The sequence below is a fragment of the Mauremys reevesii genome, linkage group 8 (assembly GCF_016161935.1).
Source record: "Mauremys reevesii isolate NIE-2019 linkage group 8, ASM1616193v1, whole genome shotgun sequence".
Classification (NCBI taxonomy): domain Eukaryota; kingdom Metazoa; phylum Chordata; order Testudines; family Geoemydidae; genus Mauremys; species Mauremys reevesii.
Genome location: NC_052630.1, coordinates 6,611,582 through 6,637,374, shown reverse-complemented (window position 1 = coordinate 6,637,374; position 25,793 = coordinate 6,611,582). Strand labels below are relative to the sequence as shown.

Sequence of the window (25,793 nt, the reverse complement as noted above, 5' to 3'; positions counted from 1 at the left end):
TCGGGCTGTTCATTTAGTCACCTCACTTCTTCTCATCTGCAGGTGTCATCTGATCATGGCTGATGGGACTAGCTCACCCTCCAGGAGCCACAGATGACCTTGCCTACAGAATGCCAGGTCAGCAGGGTCAGGAACTAGACAACCAATTAGGAGCAGCCCAAATTTCTGCTCAACGTCCTTACAAGAAACGGGAACTCCCCAGCAACTCGGTTCCTCTTCCTCATTCGTTACTTCTGCTCTCTGGGGTTTCCATAGGCTCAAGTGAGTGGGTATGTTACAATGCACATGAGTGCTGTTCAGACCAGAGGCCAGTGAGATGTAACAGGCAGATACATGTAACAGACTGGACCAATGTCTGGAGGTGAGAGAGAGAAGCGTCTGACGTGAGAGGCGAGAAGTTCAGTCTCCTATTGCAGATGCAATTACAAGTGCTCCTAGGCCACAGGGAAACACTTCACAGACCAGGCCCAGGTCTGATTTCTTTTCTGAAGATTCATTATTATTAAGCCACATCCTGAGTTCTTTGCTCAGACCGACACATGAAAGTGAATGGGAATTTTGCCTGAGCAAGGACTGAGACAGAACCTTGCATTTGGTCCCTTATTATTTAGTTGTAGATTGAGAGTTCTGGAGAAAAGGCTGTTATCTTTGTTACCTGTCTGTCCAGCATCTAGCACAACGGGGGCCTGACCCTCGACTGGGGATCCTAGGAATAGGTAAGATGCTGCTGCCCTGCAGTGCTCCCATTTACCATCAATAAAAAGCAAGCTCCCTTTTCTGGATTTGTGGCGACTGCCACAAAGGGTGAATGTTTTCCTCTGAGCCACCACCCTCAAGCACAAAACGAGAAGTGCGCACTGGTCGCTAAGCCATGGCTGACTGGCTCGACACACAAACTAACTCAACAGGTCTAAACACCCCCCGCTCTGATACCGTGCAAATCAGTACATTCAGCGCAGGGATTGAGTGCCTTTGAAATCTCTTTCCCACATCTTGTTTAAGGAAGATTATGAACACACCGCATTTAACCCCGAGAGGCCAGACACTGCGCCATGCAGCACACCCTACAAACTCTGACGCAAGACACCTGGGTTGTTTCAGATTGATGCTAAAATGGCTCACCCAGTCAATGTGTGCAAGTGACTTAATCACTCTCATACCTTCATTCCCCCCGTTGTCAAATGGCAACAATTCCCACACACCTTGCCGAATAACTCTGCAACCTATTGCTGTGTATGTGCACCAAATTATTCATTAGAAACAAACTGCCATACCCAATCGGAGACACTCGTACTCCAAAAGCTTGTGTATCCAAATCAACATTACATTTAAAAACCAACACATCTTTGGCAGTAGAATTAATGGGCAAACAGGGCCACTGCAGAATCCCAGAGTTGGATGCTTCAAGTAACCTCTAGCCCCAAATAGCAGTAGTACTTTACCAGCTGGGAATGGTTCTAAGTAACTGGCATACAGAGCTGATTGAAAGGGGCGGGAGGGGGGAATTGCACAGCGAATTTCAGAACAGCTGCATGTCATATGTATTTAAATTCCAAAGCCAAGCATCCATCTGTCCCAACGTACGTGTGTGGGATTGTTTTTTCCTGAGAAGGGGCTAAATCGTTGCCTAATAGGAATGGAGGTTGCAATAGACTGTCTCACATCAGTAAAGGCAGCAAACATAGGCTATTTGGAATTAACTGGTTTATACTTTCTTCTCTTTCTCTGATATAAGGCACCCAGCTCCCTGAACCTCCTCTGAGCACATCTACTTCTCTGTTCTTTCTGAGCACCCTTCTGCCTGGTAACTTCCGACATCAGGCCATGGCTAATTTCTCACTGGCTGGAATAGCATTAATGTTCAGCTTCATTCCTTGGCTGGTTCCCAACAGCGAAATTCAGAGGAGACTTTATCAACTTCCAATGCTGCTAGTCATTGTGCCTACAAATAAAACTCTCTAAAAGTAACAGGACAAAACCTTTATTTCTAAAAGCCTTTCCGTGTAACAATGATATGGATAAAGCTACAAATGACAGTTTGGCCATGTCAGGGGAGACGCTAGCGCCCATCCAGGGATGTTTCATGCAAAGGGGAATTCCAAGAACCTCAGCTATTAAAGTAACAGTCCACAGGAAAGACGCTGGACTAGAGAAAGCGGCAGTGTCAGCAGATCATTCCCAAAGCAGGTGTCTCCAAGAAGTCAGGACAAGGGGTCTGCAAGCTGCAGTGCTAGAGCTGGCTTTGAACAAAGGCTATTAACAAAAATAAAGCCCAGCGGTAGCTTCAGTCCTAAGCGTCTCTTCTCCACCATTTAAATTGCAGCCCCTGCAGTGTAAGAAGGGACGCACTGAGTTGGGAGCCAACACAGAGCCCCAAGGGGCTGCAGGGCAATGCTACGTGCTGGTTCAGACTCAGAACCACATCTAACCAATTAGCTGGAAATGGGATTCACTCTGAGAACTGGACACAATTTCTGTCTACCTGCAGCCAAAGGGTCCTCTCCAGTATCTGAGGAAGGGAGAGAGGCCAAGGACAAATCCCCTTATGGGAGACTAGTGTTTTAAGAGCCAAAGCTGGCAAGGGCATATGTGAAAGTAGCTCCATCTCTCTATGTTCATTCTCAAACCTAAAGGTTCAAAGGCAGGCTGAGGTCATGGCCAAGGTCTCACAGGAGACCACAACACTCAAATTTCTGAGTCCATGTCTCCAATATGTAAGGCCTCATGTATATCATGTGTCTTAACCACTTAAGTTACTCTGAGTTTGCTGCATAATAGTGCTTCGGAATCTAAGCTTTCAACTAAACAGCTCAGACTTACAAACTGCCCCTTTTATTTCAATGGAGACATTGATTCTCAAGTCTAGTGATACCTGAAATGGTGACATTAACTATTTCACTGCTTGAAGTGGGTATTCACCCACGAAAGCTCATGCTCCAATACGTCTGTTAGTCTATAAGGTGCCACAGGATTCTTTGCTGCTTTTACAGATCCAGACTAACACGGCGACCCCTCTGATACTATTTCACTGCTGAATTTTAGCAGAAGCTTCAAGTTAACATACTTGTCTGCTATTGCTGATGGCAAAAATCAGGAGCTATTTGTTCAGTAGGGCATGTAGTTACTGTTAAGGTTTGCTAAAGAGTGGTAGGAAGAATTCAAACCCTGCTCCTTCAAATTTGAATCCACTTCTGCTGGAGGTGAAAAATGAGACATCTTTTCCACAGTACTGAAGGCTGTAACTGCCTCTTAGGGACCAAAAAAGAGGCAACTGCCACATCCACCTGTCGAATCCACTGCAACGTCTACACTCGTTATGAATCTTCACAACAATCAGCAGCACGCTTGGGACAGCATAAAATAAATGCAATTTCAAAATACAGGCTATTATACTGGGAGAGGGGCAAGAACAAAATGCTGCATGATACTGGGATTCCTGCATTATAGAACATGGAGCTTTTGAGGACAACTGGTTTGAAACACGTATATAGCAACGAAGTTAGCAGAGTATCAGAAGCCATTTTGGACGTCACCCTGACACTGGTAGAACAAAGGAGTGGGGCTTTGTCTGATATTAGGACGATTATCTTCAAGCTTTAAACAGAGTCACCCAATGACGGGTAACACCTTTCAACATGGAGTGGGCTTCACAGTCACAGAACGTAGGCATTCTGCTTTTAAACCTCGCTGGGCTGACACCTGGGATATGCATTTAGCACAGATGAGAGCATATGATCATGACAGGCATTAGTGAAGGGTAAATATGACAGCAGGGAGCACAAAATTACAAGGAAGAGAGTATTTTTCCTAGAAATGTAACTGGAAGTATAACATGCCATAGAACATCAGCTGGGGCTGTCATTTTAGAGTGCTTTTAAACTGCTCTACCAGTTTATACACAAATACGGCACCCCTAGTGTAGCTGTGTGAACAGGAGCCCTACAACATAAACAGGACACCTATCTTCCAAGATCAAGCTATTTGTGTATGTAATTCAGACTTCTGAATGTTTCCATGAAAACAAGATATTACAACCACCGGGCTTTCAAATGACAACCAAAGGACGCACAACACCAAACGCTAGTCTTCTGATCAGAGCTTGTGTTAAGAGAACACAAATGAGAACAGAAATTCGTTGAGAGATTTAATGATGAAACAAAAGCCAGCCACGGTTTACAGACGACGACCCCGGCGACCACCCTTTCTGCGAGTGCTGTCAGAGGGGATGGGGGTGACATCCTCTGTGGAAAGAAAGTTACACATTACCATTCATGACGGCAGGTTGCTTCAAGCAGCTTTCCAAGGTACAGAAAATGAACCATCCAAGTCCCTGCCAGACACCACCCATCCACTACCCCAGACCTCAGCAGTGAAGAACTGCATTGGCTTCACGTGCTAATAATGTATCCTCACACAATGACTGACCTTTAGTAGGATCTAGCATTAACGATAAGAGGATTTAGTATAAAAGGCAAAAATGTTTTTACTCCGCTTTGAGTGCGCATGGGGCATTATAATGCCAAATCAACATTTGCTTCCCAACAGCCACCTCTCCTCACACAAAACCCAAGCCTTTCTTGCAAGGAGCAGGAAACCCCCCAACACTCCTACTTCCTCTCAGGAGGCAGCCTGGGAAATGATGTGCAGGAGGTACAATATTTCACTTGCGCGTTGACTCGCGTGTGGCAGGTTTCCACATTTGTAATATTTAGAATATGGAAAATCCACACTGAAATGGCACATCACAGGAAACTACAGACTGCAGGTCACATAACTTCCACAGCAGCAACAGGCAGCCCCTGATTGCAAGACAAGCTCCTAGAGGAGATCGATGTACACCATAGTCCTTCCATGGGTTTCTTTGAATACTGAGAAGGCATTTTCAGCAGCACCTTTTGGGACTTTCACCCCAGTAAATCATGGCCAGTGACATTCCAGCTACTGCAAAGTGTCAGTGACTCTACTGAAAACTCATGCCACTTGCTGATGGGTTCTTATTTAATTTGAAAGTGCTCCAGTTCCTCTAGGAACATACATATCAAATTAAAGGAAACTCAGCACCCTCAGGCAAAAAGCACAAGTGACCAGGTGGATTTCAATATGTCTGATGGTCAAGTTTGGGTTCTGTAGGACCAACAGGGAATAAATCTCAGAACTGGCCATCATGTAACTTAGGGTATTAAATAACAACAGATGCATCCGCACAGAGTTCTTTTGGTGACAGGGTTTCGAAGCAGGGAACCAGGGCTTTGGGGCTGTGCCCTCGCTCCGCTCCAGCTCCAGGCAAAAACCTGCAGCTCCACTGCTCCGGAGCTGCTCCGCACTCCAGGCTCCGCTCCAGAGCCCTGCAGGGAACAGATACTAATTTCCCTTTATTTATCTAAAATACCCCATCTGCACACCACACTTACCAATGCGCCCAATCTTCATTCCAGAACGAGCTAGAGCTCTGAGGGCTGACTGGGCACCAGGTCCAGGAGTCTTGGTCCTGGACATAATAAAACAGGCAACAGATCAGGTCAGAGAAGCGTTCACCAAACAGCTGAAGCTGAATACACTCCGTTCCCAAGGAAACAACATGCTGCGTAAGTCATTTTATCCTTTATCCTGAATCTGAAAATGCTGGAACTCTTATGAGATGCGCCCCTTTTTGTCTAACCCATGTATATGGCAAGAACAGTAACAGTCAGCAGAATATACTTCAATGCAATTCTGAATATACATGGTAATTGCACCCCTGACAAGGGGGCAGAAGAGCTGTCAAAGTTTAATATCAAACATGATCTTTCCTGCCATTACACAGAGACAACAGTGGATTCCCTTCCAAGCACAATATGAAACATATAATGCCTGCATCTGTAACTTTCACTCCATGCATCTGAAGTGAGGTTTTCTACCCACGAAAGCTTATGCCCAAATAAATCTGTTAGTCTTTAAGGTGCTGCTAGACTCCTCGTTGTTTTTGTGACTACAGACTAACATGGCTACCCCGATACTTGACAACATGAAACAAGAGTCCCATAAGCCTGCTAAAAAAGCGGTGAAGATATATTTGAGGAAAAAACAGATTCCTGTAACCCACCCATGCCAGGTGTTTATCTTGTGTAATCCATTTGTAATTAGATGATCTCATTACTATGTAGAATGACCCATACCTTCCCAATCAAACTAGTTCTTAACATATCAGTTAAAACACAGCCCATTATAAGCATGACGCCTTCAGGTCAGAGCTGAACTGAACTAATGTTAGTCATGTGAATATTATCTCCATGGGTCAGTGGACCAGGGCTTTCACATGTTTCACCAACTGAAAATGTACACCTCTAAACATGGAGTTGTTTCTGCTAACAGAACAAGCCCCACCTGCACACAAAAAATGCATCAAGTTTGCAAAGATGCATGGAATAAAATAATGCTAGAGCACGTTTGAGATACAAGTTCTCTCACTGCTGCCCTCAATAGCAGTGTTGTAGAACAGCTGTCCATATTAAAATTGTGATAGCAACAACTGAAGTGAGATTGTAGGATTGTGTGAAAACTGCAAGACTTTATTTCACTTTGGGCTGCCTGATGAGCATAACCTAGCATTCAACCACCGACAGGACCCAAGCGCAATCTCACCAGTGCACAACATTTATGTATGTCAAAGCAGAGCCTGCCACACACACCTATTTCCACCTGTAGCTCGCAGCTTGATGTGAAGCGCAGTGATGCCCAGCTCCTTGCACCGCTGGGCAACATCCTGGGCTGCCAACATAGCAGCATAGGGCGAAGACTCGTCTCTGTCGGCCTTCACCTTCATACCACCAGTCACTCGGCAGATGGTTTCCCTGAAAAGACAATACCTCTTTGTACGTGGCCAAAAGCAATACTCAGGAAAGCGCCTGAACACAACCTGCAAGCCTTACAGAAGCAGGAGATTCAAATGACAAAATAATTTCATTTTATATATTTACCAGTTCATTAGTTGCCACGTGACAACCATTAATATGAATCCGTCTTACTTTTTCTAAGGTCATTTCTGAAGGGAGCAAGGCCCTTTTTACATATAGAAATTGCACTGCTTTAATGTATAAATTACTAACAGAATTTGTTAAACTTGGGCAAAGCCCTGTGTGGACACTTATTGTGTTTAAACAGTACTTTATTATGGTTTATCATGTTCCTAATTGACTTATGCTAAACCAAAATAAGCATCTCCATACAGCCTTTTGAACAGGTTTAACTAACTGTACAGCCTTTCACAGATCTAAATGTATCAGTTTAAAAATCACACTTTAAGTCAGAGCAATGCAACTTTCTCATATAGATATGCCTTAATTCTTAGGTCTCATTCACTGAGCAAAAATAGAAGACGGTGAAAGATGGCCCAACAAGTTTCAATTAAAAACCGTTACAAGTCTTGTGTAGTGTGTCACCTGAGCACCAAAGTTTATAGACTAATAGATGCTAAGACCACAAGGGATCACACGGTCATCTAGTCTGACCTTCTGAATAACACAGGCCATAAAATTTTGAGTATAAGCCCAATGTCTTGTGATTGAACTAGATTATATATTTTGGAAAGATCTTTACTAAATAGCCAAGAAGGCAAATGGAAATGCCTGCTCCTGATATGGTAGATATTGTCAAGCAGTTTAAAGGTCATCTCTTTTGTAGCGAGGCAATGCTAATTCCCCTTTCTGTAAACACTTATTTCAACTCAGATGTATGTCTGGACATTTTATGTGATGGTAACTCCATGTGTTTTGTAAGAAGCAGCATTAGAAGTGTCGGATATATATCCCCGTTGACTCCTTTTAATACTCAACTGCCTTCTGCTCAGAAGATTACAGTGCAAAGCCCCGCATAGTTCAGTTCAAGAGCAACTTACATCAATTTAACTTAAGCTGATTCCTTACCTATTTAAACTAGAAGAAAACGCTGTATAGAAAGCCTTATTTTGGTCTGAGTGGCTTATTTCAATATAGCTTAACTACAAATGTTTTTAAAGCAATTTCAATTAAACCAGTACAACCTCTCCTGTAGCCAAGACCTAGAAGAGTCACTCAGATAGCAACTAGGTAAGTTCAACAGGTAAGTGTATGATATGATACTTCTCCACATATCCTGGGCACAGACTTTATCCTTAAGGATAAAGGTGAGTGAAAACAGCTTGAGTTATTGAACCAAAATAACTGTTACACATGCACAATTTAAATTTAAAAAATGTGTAAGGACGATACCAAGGGAAGGTAAGTAATATAGAGCTTTATATGGTATTAATGTCACCAACATTCAGTACTCACTTGCCAGAGAGATCAGTTACATGGACAAAAGTGTCATTGAAGGAAGCGAAGATATGGCAGACGCCAAACACATTTTCCCCTTCGGCAACCTGCGGTCCCAAGCTGATGACCTGCTCTTCCTTCTTCTCCTTACCCTTACGCGGTGCCATTTCTGAGAGGGGAAATAAGAGCGTGAGTTACATGCTGTCATGAAAAGGAGCAATGAAGATAGTTCTTTCCTGGAATTACACAGGAGCCATGTGTCTCTGGTCCTTTATACTCCTATGAAGGGGAAGTTACTTTTTAAGGGTATTTAAATCAACACAATAGGCATTTTGCAATTGAACTGGCTACTAATCAATACAGATGCGACATGCACCAATAATCTATTTGTTTGGACTACAGGACATTTCAGAGACTGAAGAGGACCAGGCAACCCATTCATCAGTAAAACCAGCTCGTTTAACCCTTTGGAAGAGCATTAGGCTCACTTTTCACATTTTAGTATATTAAATAATCTGGAGATCAGCCTGGCTTTATTACATGCCATTGCCACTCAATCTCTCTGAAATTTTAACAGCAGCTCCATCAACATTGCCCACTGCTGCATTTCCACACAAGGCGTAACATGAAAGAGAGCCTGGACGGCAACTGTGCAATTAAAATCATCATGTGCATAATCAGCCCTCCATCAGAAGCACTGGGTTCCATTCCCACTACTGCCACTGATCTGCTGTCTGATTTGGGGTACGGCCCTTCACCTTTCTGCCTTTGTTACCTGCCTACGATTGCCTCTTGCCCTAGATTGTAAATGCCATGGAGCAGGCACTGCCTCTCCCTACGTACATATGAAGTACACTATAGGGCTTTAATCTGGGTGGAAGCCTTTATGCCCTATGATAATACAGATAAACAGAACCACTTTCATGGTGTCTCCAGACTGTATGGTATTATTCTCATTTTACAGACTGGTTAATTAAGGCAGACAGATTTCTGACTTGCCTACAGTTGAGTTGGAAGCACAGCCAGGAATAGAATTCAGGAATCCTGACTCCCAGTCCTGTGTTTACCAGTAGCATCTCCAATACCTCCTTTAAACCCAAAACAAGTGTAGATGGGTGCAGGAAATCCTCTGTCCTAACAGAAAACTTTCAGCTAACCTAGGCAACCCAAGTCTCTCTTTTCTGCCAACATTCAGGCTAAGGAAACATACAAGAGTGAAGTGGTGACAGGAGTCCCTGAATTGTTCATAGTGTGTGGCGCACATTTCAGATAAACTGTCTCATGGTCACCTCCTCTCCCATTTACAATCAAATATCTATAGCCACAGCATGGAAAAATATTTAATATTTTTAGCATCTGGAAATGAAGAGAACATCAGCATTATGTGACTAATCAACAGACTACTTTGGGATGTGCACAGTACAGCACTAAACTGCATCCACCTTCAGTTAGTGTGATGTTCCTCAGTAGATCATTAAGCGTAACTTTGAAGGCACCCTAAAAAAATCCTAATGTGTTACCTTAAGACTAAACCACTTATCCTTTGTGTAGCAGCCCTCCTAAGTCAAAATTGGTACACTGCTACCTCGATATAACACCACCCAATATGACACGAATTTGGATATAACGTGGTAAAGCAGTGCTGTGGGGGGCGGGGAGGAGACGGGGACGCGCACTCCAGTCAATCAAAGCAAGTTCAATATAACACGATTTCACCTATAACGCGGTAAGATTTTTTGGCTCCCAAGAACAGCGTTATATCGAGATAGAGGTGTATAAAACTTAGTTAATAAATTGGGGTTTCCTCAAGTTTAACTGAATGTAGTGATAACTATTGTCTGTTCCTAACATATAATAGACGAGATTAGATTAAAAAGACCAAGTTTATTCAGTGTAAACCTATTAATATATGAAGTTATAGCAGGGATTAATTTGGCTTTAGCTATCTAACGTATCTATTTGGCACAAATATCTGTGCCTAAAAACAGTATGTGTGATTTATCTCCACCCCCACACCCCAATTTAACAAAAACCCAACACGGCAACTACAAAAAGCGACAAAGAGTCCTGTAGCACCTTATAGACTAACAGATGTATTGGAGCATAAACTTTTGTGGTCAGCAGTGGTTCAAGGTTATGCTTAATGATCTACCGAGGAACATCACACTAACTGAAGGTGGATGCAGTTTAGTGCTGTACTGTGCACATCCCTACAGTTCAGCAGAGCTCTTTGCCCAGTCAAGTGTTTAATGAAGTGACTGACACATTTTGCATCCCCACTAATAAACATTAAACACAACTGTGGCCCTCTCCCCTGCCTCCAGAGGGATTTCTGATTGTGAAGAGACACGTGAGTAACTGGGGTGCTTGGAAACCACTTGTGTGCGGCACTGGAGGGCATCTGTGCCCCACCCTGTATACACAGTGAACCTCACCACCCCCTCCTCCTGTTCTCAGTCTACGAAAGGATCCCACCCCCCTATCCCGCGATACAAGCCCCAAACCCCACACAGGGCTGTTACCCTCCCTCCCCGCCTCCCGCTTTGTAGAGACGCTCCTGCGAGCTTCTTCCCTCTAGGAAAGGGCTCCCCTGCCCCCCGCACCAGCCCCGCTACGCCCCCAGGCCGGGGGAAGCTGCCTCGAGCGGAGAGTGGTTGGGGACCCTGGCCCGGGCCCACCCGCTGCATAATCGGGCCGAAAAGATAAACCGGGCCTCCCACGGGCCCTTGTCACCCCGCAAACCGCCGGGCGGCTCGGCCACTCCCGCTCCCACCAGCCCAGCGCCCCGCTCCCCCCCCCCACCCGCCGGGCGGCTCGGCCACTCTAGCCGCCGGCTTCCCCGCGGCCTAGCGCCCCGCTCCCCCCCACCCGCCGGGCGACCGCGCCGGCGCGATATCGGCGAGGAAGGGCCCGGGCAGGCTGGCTGCAGGCGGCAAAGGCCGCAGCGGGACGCACCCAGGGAGGATGGAAGCGGATGGCACCAAACCCGGGCCCGGCCACTTACTTGTGCGTCTCCTCGGGCACCCAACACCGGAAAGGAAGAGACAGGGGTCACGGGGGCAGAGGTCAGCATCACCCGGAAGTGCTCCCTCGACGGAGGGGGGTCAAGCTCCCCCATCCACTCAATCGGCGCCATTCGCTATAAAATCCAAACCCGCGCGCTGAGTGTTCTAGTCAGGCGCGTTGTATCGTGTTTAGCGATTTAATGATGAATAACACTTAGCTGTGTCTGAGGACGCGAGCGGTACCACCCCCAACATGGCGGCGCCCAGCGGACTCGAACGTTACCCCGCACAAAGATGGCGGCGCCCTACTGGAAGGGGCTCTTGCCCCTCACAGCGATGGCGGAGTTCTCCTTCCGGCTTGGTGCCTGGCTGGAGTACGTCTGTGTGGTTTGCGGGTGAGCGAGGCGAGGGGTCCCCCATGTGTGAATCCCGGGGCGCGGCGGGGCGGGGCGGGCGCTCCCTCACGGGGGGGCGCTTTTGCTGGATGGAAATAAGGGCCCAACCCAGGCGGGAAAACAAGGGCCAGCGCTGTCCTGCCAGGGGGGTGTTAGGGGCGCGCCATTTCCTGTAGGGCGGCAGGTCTTGTTCTCTCCTGTACATCTCTGCTGCCCTCACGTGGCCAATGCAATTAGCGCAAGCTTCAGTTTCGTGTTTAAAATGGTTTCAAATAGGGGCTGGGTGGTCACCCTCTAAGGGACACCACAAAACAGGGGATGGGATGGTCCCTTTAAAATAAGGGCTGGGTGGTTTCCCTACCCTCACATTAGCTACATACATGTATCGCCACCTACCCACTCACCATGGGTCATCAGTGGGAAGAACCCAGGACCACAAGAGCTGAAAGCAGGATCTTTACCACTTGAGTTAAAGGGGTAAGTGCATTAGCTGGTAGCAGGAGTAGGCTCATATCTTTTTACAAAGACCAGCCAGTAGAAGGAGATACGTCATACACACTGAGGGCTGAGCAAGCTCAGGGTTTCCTACTTGTAGCTAAGAGGCTCATCCTTTCTCTCCCCATCCCCACCCCCCTGTGAAATTGCTCTCTATACAATCCTTAGGAATGTCCCTGAGATCTCACCCAATTTAATATTCAGAGAGATCCTCCATGGTCCAGTTCATATTATGGAAAATAATTCAATAGAAAATGCAAACTTCCCTATAGATTTTTGGAACCATCCTATAAAATAGAGTAGCTAATTACATCTCTGCTATAGAAGGATTCAAAAACCTACAGAAAGAAACTAATTTTCTAGTCCCTGTTATGAATTTTTAGATTAGCTTGAACCAAATCCTATTACAATTCTATAGAACCCTACTGTTTTTATCACTATTAAATTCCATACGACTTTTCCATGAGGGCTAGGGACCTGAGAGAATGGCTAAGCATGCATGAAGAGGAGCGGGAACTATCAATCCCATTGCACAAGAACTAATAATGTATATTTTAAAATATACAACTTACAGCATGAGTCCAAAACTGTAAAGTCTACAATAGTGATACAGTATCAGAGGGGTAGCCATGCTAGTCTGGATCTGTAAAAGCAGCAAAGTCTGTTAGTCTATAAGGTGCCACAGGACTCTTTGCTGCTTTTAATAGTGATACAGAAGAGTTTGGAAAATTTCTAGGGCATGGGTTGAGGACTGAAAGGAGCATGGAGACTTAGAGCAAAGGCTGGTGGAGAAAACAAAGGTTCTAATGGGAGTGCAGAAAAAAATACAAGATACTGGTTGTTGCAATCACAGGGCTAGCTGCACTTCTGTCCCCTTTTGGGGTCTCTCAGGGCACCCCTTCAGGTCTTTGAGAGTACTTCTGAGACCATCACCGATCCAGAGTGGAATTCTGCAATTCTCCCACTCTTAGACCAGGCCTGGGGTTATAGTACCATGTAACCAGACTTACCCACAGGTACAACCGAGTTCCACACCTGAGGTTCTTCCCTTCAGGAGTCTGTGACCAGTGGTGGCTGTGGTGACCGGACAGCACTTAAATTGTTTAATTTTACCAGCAGACCCTGTAGAGAAAAGGATTTTAAAAACAGTTTGCACACGCATCTGTCTGACCTAAAGCCCTCCCAGCCTGTGATGATGGTCCAAGAGGGTATAGTTTCTTCAGACACTACAGCAGATGCTGGTCTCACCCTTAGAGAGTGAGCGTTGCTTTTTAACCACCCCGAGATCCTTTTGAGCTGCTGGTTCCCAGCCTTGCCCCGTGTGGCAAAACAAGCTTTATAACTTGGCTGGAGCCAATAGGTAGAATCTTCGCAACTAATGTCTCAAGCATTGTCTCTTAACAACCCTGAAGTGTTACCAGGGGTGGCTTATCTCAAGCAATTGTTTCACTTCTTGTTTCTTTTTCTTACAGCCTTCCTTATTAAACCAAACCAAAATATGCATACAGTAAACATCCCAATAACCAGGTCACATACAGTATTCACAACTTGTTACAGAGTACCCCCTGGTCCCCATCCACCACACCGGTCATGTCAACTTTAAGGCAATCGTATCGGCTGTATGAGTGCGCATCTTGTTCCTGTGGTATCCAGTGTTTGTCTTGCCTCAAGTCCTCTCTTCTGTACAATTACCCTCCCATTTTTCAATTCAATGCACAATCTCCCCTTCTGGGATTTTGTTTGGTAATAATGGAATTATAATCCAATACTCCCGTCCTGAGCTTCCACCTGAGACTTGGCTTCCTTCAGGGATTCCTCCTGCCAAGCCAATCAATTCCCAAAAGGAAATCTAGGCACAGGTCCGAGATGGGGCTTGAGCCCTCAAAGGTCCAAGATCACCCTGTGATAGAGCACACTACACACAGGAGTCTGAGTAACTACAGTAACCAAGCCTGTCTGAGATAAGAGAGAGAGAAAACCAGAGACTGCATTTCCTGCTTCCCTCAATTCTTTGCCTAATTTTTTCAATTAGATTTTAAGCAGTTGGAGGCAGCGGCCTCTCAACCCTTTGAAGAGCTTGTGTCCTCCATGCTATCTCCTCAGTTGGAAGGTGTCTGTCCCTAAATTGTCACACTAGTCCATATACTAAGAACCGTCCTGGGTTGCTTGATAACATAGCAATGGGCCCTTACACAGCATCACCCACAAAGGGGGAAAAAACACAAAAAACATGCTTCCAGCCATCTGCTGCTAGCTGGGAGATGATGCTCCCTCCACACTGGTGGTAGCTGGGTCTTGATCTGATGGGCCTTGGTTAATTTGCCTTGAAAGTATTAGCCCTGGAAAAGCCATAGTTGGACCCAGTTATTTGTTGCCTTGTGGGCCCTAGGGGGCCATGAGCTGCCCAAGTGTAAATTGGAGCAGCCCTGCGGCAGAGTCCTGGCCATCCTCTGAATGTAGAGCAGGAAGGTGTCTTAAAACCACCTCCCCTGCCGCCCCCACCCCCCCATCCTACATTCTTGTGCCAAGTGAAGGAAGCAAGAATCAGGCCAAGAAGCAGAAGTGTTGAAGGACATATTTGGAATAAGTTTAATACACACTGTGATTTAATCTAATTCAGGGACTATTTTACACCTAATTTATCTTTCAGGAGTACTGGTGGGAAGTGTTTACAACATAAAACAGCCGACCTGCCACTTTGCACTCAACTGGAAAGAGACATTCATTTTGCATTCATTTTAAGGGAGTGTTTTTTGTTTTTTGTTTTTTTAAACAGGCTTTCTCCTGTTAGGATTTTGCTGTGTATTTCAATGGGACATTTTAAATCTCACTTAATTTTACGATATATACTTCATTCAAATTTTCACACCTCGACAGCCCTGGATAGATTTAGAAATGAAAGTGGGAAGTCCTGTTGGATAAGAAATCATTGCTTGCCTACTGCTGGTGGGCAGCCTTCCAGCTGCTATTTCTCTGATGAGGCATGTTTACTTTAACATCATCACTGTCATCTTGCATTGGACTCAGATTCTGAAATTAAAATTTTCAGGTGGCAAAGATTAGGAGGAGGTGGTGGGGAATCTGTCACAGCAAACTGGCAGGTACGAACCATTTTCATTCTCTGAGAGAGCACCTGTAGACGGACCATTTCACAAGACACAAGGATTCAGCCTGGATCAAGAGTCAATCAGGGTTGGTCTTGTTATTGATTTAAGGGTGATCTGCAAAGGACAAGTAACTGTGTTTATTCCCCTTTTCAGGCCTTTGTGATGGATGCATGAAAGGTTGTTTTTACATGTTTAATTTTTTGTAATAGACGCTCCAGAGTTGTCTATCCGAGCAAACTCTCTGGACAACTGGAGATATCTATTTGTCTGTTGTTTATGTATTGGGCAATTATCTTCAATAATCTTTGATACCTAGACAGATAATTCTCCAGTTGTCCAAAGAGGATGATGGAGCTGTGAATAAGATCACCCCAGGAGCAGCCCATCATGAGAGACACTGAGAGCCTTGCAGCTTTGTGAACGGGATGGCCACTCTCTTCTCCACTGACAGGGCAGCTCTCATTTTGGTGGTTTTGCGCCAGAGGGCTGGGGTGAGCTCGGCACACAGTGCCCGGATTTCAGCCTTTCACATCTGAAAGTTCTGCAGCCACCGCACGTCATCCCAAACCTGCATTACAATCCCACCAGTCTGTGCTCATTTCATGGGCCCAGAAGTGGCCCATGTGAAGCAGCTCCCCGAATGTCAGCTGCAGCCTGGCATTTTTATTCACTGTGTCCCTCAACATCCAGTTATCGTGCTTGGATATCTTCTCATCTTCCTCGTCGCACGCCCTGATGTCGTAATACTCATTCGAGTTCTGCAAATACAGTAGAACTGTGCATCTGGTATTAGCAATGGACATTAGAAATGCACTGAGCTCGGCAGGGTCTGTGCTTCTGCCAGAGAGATGGTGGAGAATGAAAAGCGATGGGCGGGACTGTGGCACAAAAATTATGGGATAGAACAAACATTATGGGATGGAGAAAGTGGCATACTGAGATCTTGACCCTTTGTTCCCAGAAATCACTGGGCCAATTGCTGGTATCCCACAAAGCATTGAACCAGACAGTGGCAGGGGGCACATGGAGATACCTACTTCTGCGGTGCACCACAATTTCTATTGACACATGCACTCGTGGTGCGTAAGCACAGCACTGACAAGCAGCCAAGCATGCATGTGCCTGAGCAATATACAGCAGTCGACCTTGGAACTTGCACTGACCAAACTTCGTAATGTGGACATGCCCTAAAGCTTTGTCGACACTTAACACTTTGTTGCTGCTTCAGCTTTGCCGGTCTAGTTAGAGCAGTAACACCTCCTGCAGTGTAGACGCAGCTCTACTGGTGTAAAAATGCTTATACCCGTATGGTTTATTTGGTTCTGTGAAGCAAAATAAGCTCTACCTGTGTAAAGTGTCTTGTCCCAGTATAACAATTTCCACATGAGTGCAGGGTGGGTGCAAGGATGTTTCGTGCCCTAGGCAAAACTTCCACCTTGCGCCCCCCCACCCCCGAGCCCTGTGGCAGCTCCCCCTGGCCCAGGGAGCCATGCGGCAGCTCCTCTCCCCAGCTTACCTCTGCTCCGTCTCCTCCCCAAGCACACCGTCACTGCTCCACTTCTCCCGCCTCCCGGCACCAATCAGCTGTTTGGCGCTGCAAGCCTGAGAGGGAGAGAAGCAGAGCGGGGAAGCATGCTCAGGGGAGGAGGCGGAGCAGAGGTGAGCTGGGACGGGGAGTTCCCCTGCGTGCTGCCACCCCCCCCCTTACTTGCTGCAGGCAGCCCTCCCCATACCCCCCCTGCCCCAGCTCCCTCTGCCTAAATGCCGCTGCCGACTGGGACGGCCGAAGATCTGGCCGCCGCAGTTGCCGCCGAAGGACCTGAAATGTCGCCCCTCAAGTGCTAGTGCCCTAGGTGACTGCTTAGGTTGCTTAATGGGTTGCACCGGCCTGCATGAGTGCTTTTACCAGCATAACTATGCCTGGGGAAAAAAATCACAGCCCTTACAGACATAGTTATTCCAGGAAAGCTTTTTTAAGTGCAGACCAAGCCTAGATTGATGTTATAAATCAGTTTAAATTAAATTGGTGTAACTTCTGTATGTAGATAAGGCCCGAGTCCCAGACAGCTGGGTGTCTCCAATCAGCCCTCCTCACCTAAGACGCTTGCCTGCACTCCTGACAGCTGATGTAATATCACGAAGGAGGGGAAGAGTCCTGCCGTTCTTCAGGGAAGGATTTTAACTCCATGTCACCAAACGCTCCGAGATTTCTGCATCTGCCCCTTACACCATTCAAAACTAACGCTGAACCTCCTTCCAGAGCCCATCTTGATCTCATTGAAATGGATGGCAAAACTCGGAGCTTGCATGAACACGCCTGTAAAACAGGATTGGACCATCCCCCGTTTGCTGAGCTAGCAAAGAAACTTGTAGCTGTTGATGGTGATAGAGCTGGGCTTAGGACTGGACCCCGGGTGCACTGAAGTCCATGGAACGACTAGGGTGAGACTTGAATCAGACCCGTAAAGCCTAAACGCAAAGCCTAACTAGGCAGGCCGTTCGCCCAGGTTTAAGCCGGACAGTCCTGTTTTCATTTGGTTTGTCCCCTGTCCGGTGCTGATGCAAAAGCGGACGTGGTTTTGTCTGTATCGCGCATGGAGGATGCCATGTTACTGAGCGCCCCACCAGCGTGACCTCAAGTGCACGGTGCAGGCCAGGCCACGCCGGCAGGAGCAGAGCGGCATGTTCTGCAAAATGGCCTCTTTCATGCAGCATGACCATGCGTACACGGTGCATGTGAGGCCACGCCAGCGGGGGCGGGGCCAACCGAGGGCCAGCATCCTGTATTCTGGGCATGTGTCTAAGCCTAAATCGTTTAAAAGAACCCCAAAACACTAGCAAAATCTACTATAAAACGCTTGTCCGCGGTTTAGGCCTTAGGATCAGTTGGCTTCATTTGGCCGTTATCTGATCCCAAAAGAACTCTAGACAAATCGTATCTGCTAATGTGTCCCAACTGCATGCACTACCTTATGTTAGAGAGATGTCTATTAAAACTAAATAGATCTGTAATGCAGTTAATATCTGGTTAACCTCCTGTGATATAGCTAAATAACCCTTTTCTATCATTCTTGTGAAGAATGTATCTATGTGGGAATATAAGGAGGTCTCTGGGAATTTTTCCCACAAGGGGGTTGTACGTAGAGATTTTAATATACATTGCTCTTTAGAACATTTTCTCATAAAGAGCTAACATGGGAGCTTTTAATATACATAATTCTCTGAGGCAGTCAGATGACTAATGTAAAAGGCATAGACTTTGTAGCTGTGAATGATAGCACAGGGACTGGGATAGATTCTTTTTAGAGTGATTATCATCAGGAGATTTGAACCCCCTCCACTGCAAAAAGGAAAACAAAACAAAAAAACTGACACTTGGAAAGTTTTTCATTAAGGCAACCTAGAAAGTGACAATTTTCCCATTCCAGCTGATTACAGTATGAGAGGAAAACATCACAGATGGTCTTCGGAAAGGTAGATTGAATTTGATTTAATCACAGGTGCAATATCCTGCCTAGTTTCTGAGTGCCTCTTGCGTGTAATGGTGCTGAGCACCCTCATCTGCTCTGACTTCAATGAGAAATGAGCACTCAGAAAGAACCTTGCAGGATTGGGTCTCTTGGTAGAAAACAATGGGCCAAACCCTGTTTGCTGTAAAGATGCAGGCAGCTGGACTGATTTTAACTGGGTTACACGCAAGAGCAAACTGAACAGGATTCAGCCCTTATATACTGAGTGAACATATTTATATCTGATTAAAAATGTAGGGCCAGAAAAGAAGCTGATGGCTTGATGTATGAATGGAGGCTATTCCCAGAGTTCCCACTAGAGGGTGTATGAAATCTCATTGATGGCCTGAGATCACTACTCCAGAGAGCTGTTTAAGGTTTGGATTGCTTCCAGGGTCTATCAAAGAAGTTGAAAGATTCACTGGTGGCCCAAGGAAAACATTTGAAATCCTTTATTGAGCTGATCCTGCCGCTGTATTTTGTGTGGTTTTGTTATTAGTCGCTGCTGCCATGAAAACATAGTTTTAAAGAATTCGCTTGTTGCTCTTCTAACATTGAAGCCCTCTGCTTCTGACATCAGAGCTGCTTCCGCAGGGACTCAGTTTGATGACTGAGGATTATAGCTGATTATGAGGAAGTGGGGAGACTAAGTATCAGGAGCCAAGGAGCACTTGAGAAAAAATTAATCAGAACAAAGCAGCTGTCCTTGCAGCCCAAAGATGGGTTAAGGCTTCAGCGGACCCACGTGCTCAGATACCATGTTATCTGAGGGAGACAGAGGAACATTGGTCATAAATTCATCTGTCTGTCCGTCCGACTGACTGCCTGGTGATCGCCTCTACAAGGTGCTATCTGCAGTCCTTGGCTGAAAGACAATGGCCAGTCCAGCATGGGGCTGAGGAGAGGAGGATGGGAAGGGGTGACCGGTGGGGGTAACCTAGCCAAAGAACATACAGCATTGGAATGGTGGTCTGAAGACTAAGCAACTCCCGTGGTTTTTCAGTGTGCCGTGGCCTTTCTACGCTTCTGACAGTTTTTACAGGTATGCCATAGAAATTAAAGACGTCTTCGGTCACCTCGTCCCAGGGCTCAAGCCATGCCGGAATGCCCTGGAGTGTGATTCTGGCCCTTTTTGGAAGCCAGAAGGGCTTTCCAGCACTAATGGGCACAAGCACGTACGAGTGACCGTTTTGGAAGTACCAGAATTGTGTTCCAGCAGCCAACTCTGCCTACTCCATTCCCCTGCCAAAGCAGCGCCGTGCCCTACAGATTATTGCTCAGGGCTTTGCTGGTCTGCAGTTAAATGACTCAAGCCTTGGAACTTCCCCGGCTTCCCTTAGGAGTCTATTGCATGCGCTCATGGGGTGCACGGTTCTGAATGCTTTTGTGTCATGCAAACTACATTTCCCTTGCTCACTTCCACCCAGATAATTCCTAGCTCTCCCCATCTGGGCCATCCTGTACTGCTCCTGTCTCCTTGAGCAGTTGTCACCTACATCCTGGATCTCTCTTTCACATTGGATAAGATTCTCTTACCACATACTTTAAGGCTGCTGTAATTCCGGCGGAGGGTTCCAGTGATACAAGCAGCATCCTTGTGATTGATGGTGGAGTTTGTATTTTGTGGGAGGGTGGGGGAAGAAACGAGAGAGACATTTATTCCCCATTGCTGCCTGTGCTTGGACAAGTCACTTCTCTCTGTGCTCGGTTTCCCCTCACACCTTTTGTCTGCCTTGTCTGGTTGGATTGTGAGCCCTTCAGGGCAGGGACAGTCCCTTCGTGTGTGTTTGTACAGCACCTCACAGGGTGGTCTCCATCTTGGTTGGTTGGAGCCTCTAGGTACTGAAGTAGTAATAATGTGGACCTGAAGAAGAGCTCTGTTAGCTTGCCTCTTTCACCAATAGAAGTTGGTCCAATAAAAGGTATTACCTCACCCACCTTGTCTCTCTAATGTGGACGTTGACACTTTGCAGTTGTTACCACACTGGTTTGAAAACGCCCCAGAAAAGAGATGGCGTTTTCCACGGTTTCCATTTGATTCTTGTCTAACTAAGTCTCTATTCTTCCCATTCAGCATTCTCTTAGCTTCTTCATCATCCAGGACCTTCCATTAATTACGGTAGTTTTCCCCAAGCACCATGTGATAGCAGCGGGGATGGGCAGAGTTCGTACATCAACCAGGCATGTGTCAGGTGGTGGTCAGGCTTGGAACTCAACGCGCGTGGCCCGTCCAAACTCAAAAACACAGGAATGGTGAAGTGAGATGTGAGCAGGCCTGGATGAATTTATCCCAAGAGGGCTGCAAAGACGAACTTGGGTGTGTCCAACGGTGGGTAGGGAAGATCACACACAGAATTGTCCTCTGTGGGGATTGGACCCACCTACAGATGGTTTTGGAATGGATGTGACTCTGAAGCAAGGAAGCTGCAAACCTCATTTGATAACAAACAAAAACACCAGGGTGCCAGATGAGCGGCTAATAAAACACACCACAACAGTCCCATAGCTGCAGATAAATGTATTAAGTCCTAGGCACTGCGTGGGAAGGGTATTTTCTCCTTTCACAGTCAAAGGGAAGGATCCTTCCTCTCCTACCCTCCCCCTAGCATCAGGAACGGTGTATCCTGGCAACTGAAATCACCCCACAAACCTGCAATTCTGGGCTTTTCTAGCAGCCAGTGTGGGTGCTTAGAGTGTCTCGTTGGTTGCCCGAGTAGCAAAGGCGCAGGATAGATGACTGTCATGCGAGCCACCTAGCTGCAAACTGTGAGGACTTCCTCCTCGAGCTCTCTTGTGTTGCTTTCATAGATGCTGGAGCTAAGGGTGCTGGGGGTGCTGCCATGCCCCCTGGCTTGAAGTGGTTTCCATCAGATGCAGGGTTTACAGTTTGGTTCAATGGTTCTCAGCACTCCCACTGTACAAATTGTTCCAGCTCCCATGTTGCTTTGCATTTAAAAAAATGCTCCAGATTGAGCTCCTCATGGCTAATTAAAATCCCAGCTGCTCTTTGGCAATAGCCTCCCAAACGGATGGGAAACCCACACACACGGGGACGCTGCAAATGGAATTCAAAGCTCATCTCATGACTAAATGAAAACAATTGAACTGTTTCTATTGGTCTTTTAACCTCTTGGCCCATCTTTAAACGGACGGCATCCCTTTAAAACCACATATCTGGTAATCCGTCTGTCTGAAAACCCGAGTTCGGGGTTCTGGGTTTTTCCCCCCTTGCTGTGTCAGCAGTGCACACTCGTAATGACCCCATCAGCTGCAGTGGGAATCCAGCCCAGGTTTGTAGTGACTATGGGCATATGTGCACTGCAGCTGGGCACAGGCTTCCTGGCACAGGTAGACAGGCATACACTAGCTCTACTTGAGTTAGTGCACTAAAAGTATAGCTGGGGGTAGCATGGGCTAGTCACCTGAGTACATGTCTGGGGTCGAAGCAGGTTTGTACTCAGGTGGCTAGTTCAAGCCACTCCCCATGCTATCCTGAGTGTCTGCCCGTGCTGGGAAGCATGCTCCCAGCTGCCGTGTAGGCATACCTTCAAAGTCATCAGCCTCTTGAGGGCTGTTAGGTGACCTATGACAGCTGTGTTCACCGTTCTTGGTTCCCTTCCCGATGGGCAACTGTTCGCATCTGAAAAATAGCCACCCAAAACAACAGCCTCGTCGGCAGGCTCTGAAGAGAGGCCAAGACTGCAAGGGTGTCGACTGAACTCCCTTCTTCTGCATACGCCAGGGAAAAGCCCCACTGATGGAGGAGTCGTATGGGGCCTACTGTCAGCTAGAGCTGGGTGAAATGTTGCAGACAGAGTTCATTCTATGAAAAGCGTTGTTTTGGTGACCAGGAACGATGCACAAATTGGACATAAACTATTTTAGCCATTCACAAAACTGCCAGAAGAGGAGGTGGAGATGCTGCTGCCTTGCCGGTATCCCTGCCACCTCCCCACTTTTAGCCTAGTGTTAAAGGCACTTGCTAGAGACCTGGATTTGAATCCTGGCTCTGGAACAAACCCAAAATGGATTTGTTTTGTGTTGTGTTTTGTTTTTTTGATTCACTGAACATTTTGACAAATTTCAGATTTGGTTCAACCCAACCCAATTTTTTTAATTTTTTTTTTTTGGAACTGCCACTGAATCAAAAATCAGTTATTTTCCCTGTTCTACTGACTGCTGCCTCTGCAGTACCCATCCTGTAGGTAATCAGAGGACTTTGGTCTCCGGGCCTGTCAAAACGGCACCTTTCACCAACACTACATCTTTCCTACTTCTCCCCTTGCCTCAGTGATAAGGATTTTCTGTAGGAGAAACTCAGTACCCTGAATGCAGCTGTTAGCAGGTAGAAAGCTTTTCAATTCACTTGTCAGGGTCCCCCCCCACCCAGTTAGAAAAGCAGTTCAAATAGATCTTTCAAATGTGTGCATCAAAAAAGGTTCTAGGAAGATTAACCCCCCCGCCCCAAGTTTGGTGTAAAGATTAAGGAATTGACATATACTTCCAGGGCCAATTCCTTGTCCTAGGGAAATCAATGGGAATTTTGCCATTGACATCAGTGGGACCATGGTTTGTCCCTAACTCTTTAAGAACATGTAGGTGTCGATTAATACATCGGAGATGATACAGAGAGAAGCTGCTAGACTGGTTTCAATCAGCTGTGCCTGATCAGAGCCTGTAACTCATATTGTGCAGGAATGGAACTGGTTTCTTTTTAAATTTGCAGCTGAAAATGGAGAGGGGGGGGGAACCACTTGATTTTATTTATAATGGTAAAACTGGTACCGATCAATCTGAATGTCTTTCCGAACAACCTTATGTTCCCAATGGGTTAGACAAGTCTAAAAAAGAATGTATTTATAAATCCTGAGCCAAGTGTTTAATAAATTCCTTTCCCCCAAGCATAATTAGTCAGTGGAAAACTTTACCACCGGAGGTTGTGAACTGTGTCGATTGCGCTCAGAGTTTTGTTATGTGCTGTTTATTACTCATGGCTGGCTTGTTGCATGGTGATTTTCTATGTGAATCCCCCACCCATAGCTCTTGCATGAGCCAGTAGATAGGTATTCAATAAGCTTTCTTGGTTGAGAAGTATTTTTTGCTGAGCTTGCAGAGACGATTGTAGGCTGGGAAAAAGAATCATCCCCTTAATACAGTTTACAGGAGTTCAGAGTTGCATGTTCAGAAAACAAACAGGAATCATTTCAAGTTACTTTGGATTGGGCAAAACATTCAAAGATCTTTAGAAAGAAAACATGTGAGGGACGTGAAATGTTTTGAGGATGAAAAGTATTTGACTTCAATAGCTGCTTCTGAGCTTGTTAGTAAATTTGCAGTTATAATTGTCTGCGGTTCTCCGTTTCCTTTCTACTAAGTTTTTTGTTTTTGTTTTTTGTTTTTGGTTTGTTGGTTGTTTGATTTGACTGAAATTGTTTCCTCTGCTGTTGGTTAATGGGAAACCATCCCAGAGAACTGTGCCAGAGGCCAAATACCAAACAGATCCTGCAGCCTGTCTTGTTCCTATTGGCTGTGGGACACCAATCCTCAGTGTCTTCTTCACCCAGTGGTGGACATTCTCACTCAGTATGTGCAATAACCACAATGACTGGATAATTAAGCACAGATTTGTGGGCCATGTGGTGAGAGGCGAGGCAGCCCTGGAGACCCAGAATGAGCAGTCTAGGGCTTGGGATTTGCCATGCGAGGTCCTAAAGCGGCTTTGAGAAGGCATTGATTTGTGTTTTCCTCCCTAAAAATGATTTTCTAAGGCTGAAATTCACCCCCATGCAGAGGACCTGTATCAAACCCACGTGTGACTTATGTCCCAATTCTGACATCAAAATAGGACTTAAGTGGGAGTTAACTGGTGCATAATTCTGGTGCTGGCCCTCTGCATAAGGGTGAATTTCACCCTGAGGTCTGGTCTACATTACAAAATGTTGCCCTCCCTCCCCCATATTGTCCTGCTGTTTCCTGTGACTGCTTCTCCATCCCTCCATTGGCCTGCCTATTGCCCAGCCTTTCTGTGTATCCAAGAAGCTATAGCAGTCTGTGCTGCACCATGTCATCTCTTTCTGTGCCATTCATCTGAGGTTGCTCTGTCCCTTTCTCAGTGACCCCTCACAGGGCCACCAGGGACCTGTGATATTCTTGGTCATTCCTTGGGGGAGACAACATTGGCCTGTGCTCTTCTGTGTTTCTCAGTCCCTGCCACTGATGCCTGCTGCATCTCTCCTTGCATCTGCACAGTGGCTATAGCACATGTCAGAATAGCAGAGACAGAAGCTGCACACCAGCCCATCCCCCGAGCCAGAACAGCATCCCTGGTGGGGAGAAATCCTGCTTGTTGCACATGGCAAGGTGGTGAAACAGACTCATGCAGTCTGTGCTGCTGATTAACCCAAGCACTGTTAGCCTCTGGGCAGAAGGAAGGGGGCAGGGACAGAACGGTGAGCTGTGTCAAGTCTGTTTCCTCCTGCTAGGAATGAAGGGAATTTTTCTGCAGGTTGGAGCAGAGACTGAAATAGACAAAGTCCAGTGTACAGCTGGCAGTTGGCTCTAAACGGCACCTTGAGCTTGTCTCTCAAACAGTATATGAGCTGGAATTCTATGATGATCCAGCAGTTTCATATAAAATCCTGGTTATGGTGTGTGGAAGCCTCAGAATTAATTGGCTTCTAAAATCTGACAGGAGAGGCTCACATGCATGCACACACACATCCCAACAAAAAGATAAAAGGATTCTTTGTAGGAGACATCAGCCTGACATGCCAATTATACCAAAGCATAGCCTTGCCTAACCCTTCAGGACACTCCATCAAGCTTGCCTCTGGGGAACAGCTGTGAGAGAAGGGACTTGATGGAAATATCACTAAGCAAAGCATCAAACACATTCCAGGCCGGGGGAATCATAGGGGCCCTTTGGTTGAGAGATTATCGCATAACTCAGGATAATCCACCATAGCCCAATGTGCTATAGATTGAAATAAATAAATACAATTTTCCTGTTTGC

At 46.2% G+C, this 25,793-nt stretch overlaps 1 protein-coding gene across 2 annotated transcripts; it reads right to left on the bottom strand.

The window, feature by feature from the left end:
- Positions 1–4,131: 4,131 nt before the first annotated feature.
- RPS14 (ribosomal protein S14) lies at positions 4,132–11,411 on the bottom strand. 2 transcript variants are annotated; one of them, XM_039483720.1, is made up of 5 exons: positions 11,275–11,411; positions 8,289–8,439; positions 6,669–6,830; positions 5,412–5,488; positions 4,132–4,241 (listed from the first exon to the last, which is right to left on the bottom strand). In XM_039483720.1, the coding sequence occupies exons 2-5, from the start codon at positions 8,435–8,437 to the stop codon at positions 4,174–4,176; spliced, it is 456 nt and encodes a 151-aa protein (XP_039339654.1). In that variant the 5' UTR covers positions 8,438–8,439; positions 11,275–11,411; the 3' UTR covers positions 4,132–4,173. The 2 variants fall into 2 exon arrangements, with proteins under 2 accessions (XP_039339654.1, XP_039339653.1); XM_039483719.1 differs by having other exon boundaries at positions 11,226–11,319.
- Between the last annotated feature and the right edge of the window lie 14,382 nt (positions 11,412–25,793).

Excerpts from the sequence above, each read along its gene's own strand:
- RPS14 (XM_039483720.1), bottom strand. The coding sequence starts at position 8,437 with ATGGCACCGCGTAAGGGTAAGGAGAAGAAGGAAGAGCAGGTCATCAGC. Across the intron at positions 6,831-8,288 it reads GTAACTGATCTCTCTGGCAA|GGAAACCATCTGCCGAGTGA; the intron begins GTGAGTACTGAA and ends TTGTCTTTTCAG. Across the intron at positions 5,489-6,668 it reads CGAGCTACAGGTGGAAATAG|GACCAAGACTCCTGGACCTG; the intron begins GTGTGTGTGGCA and ends TATTATGTCCAG.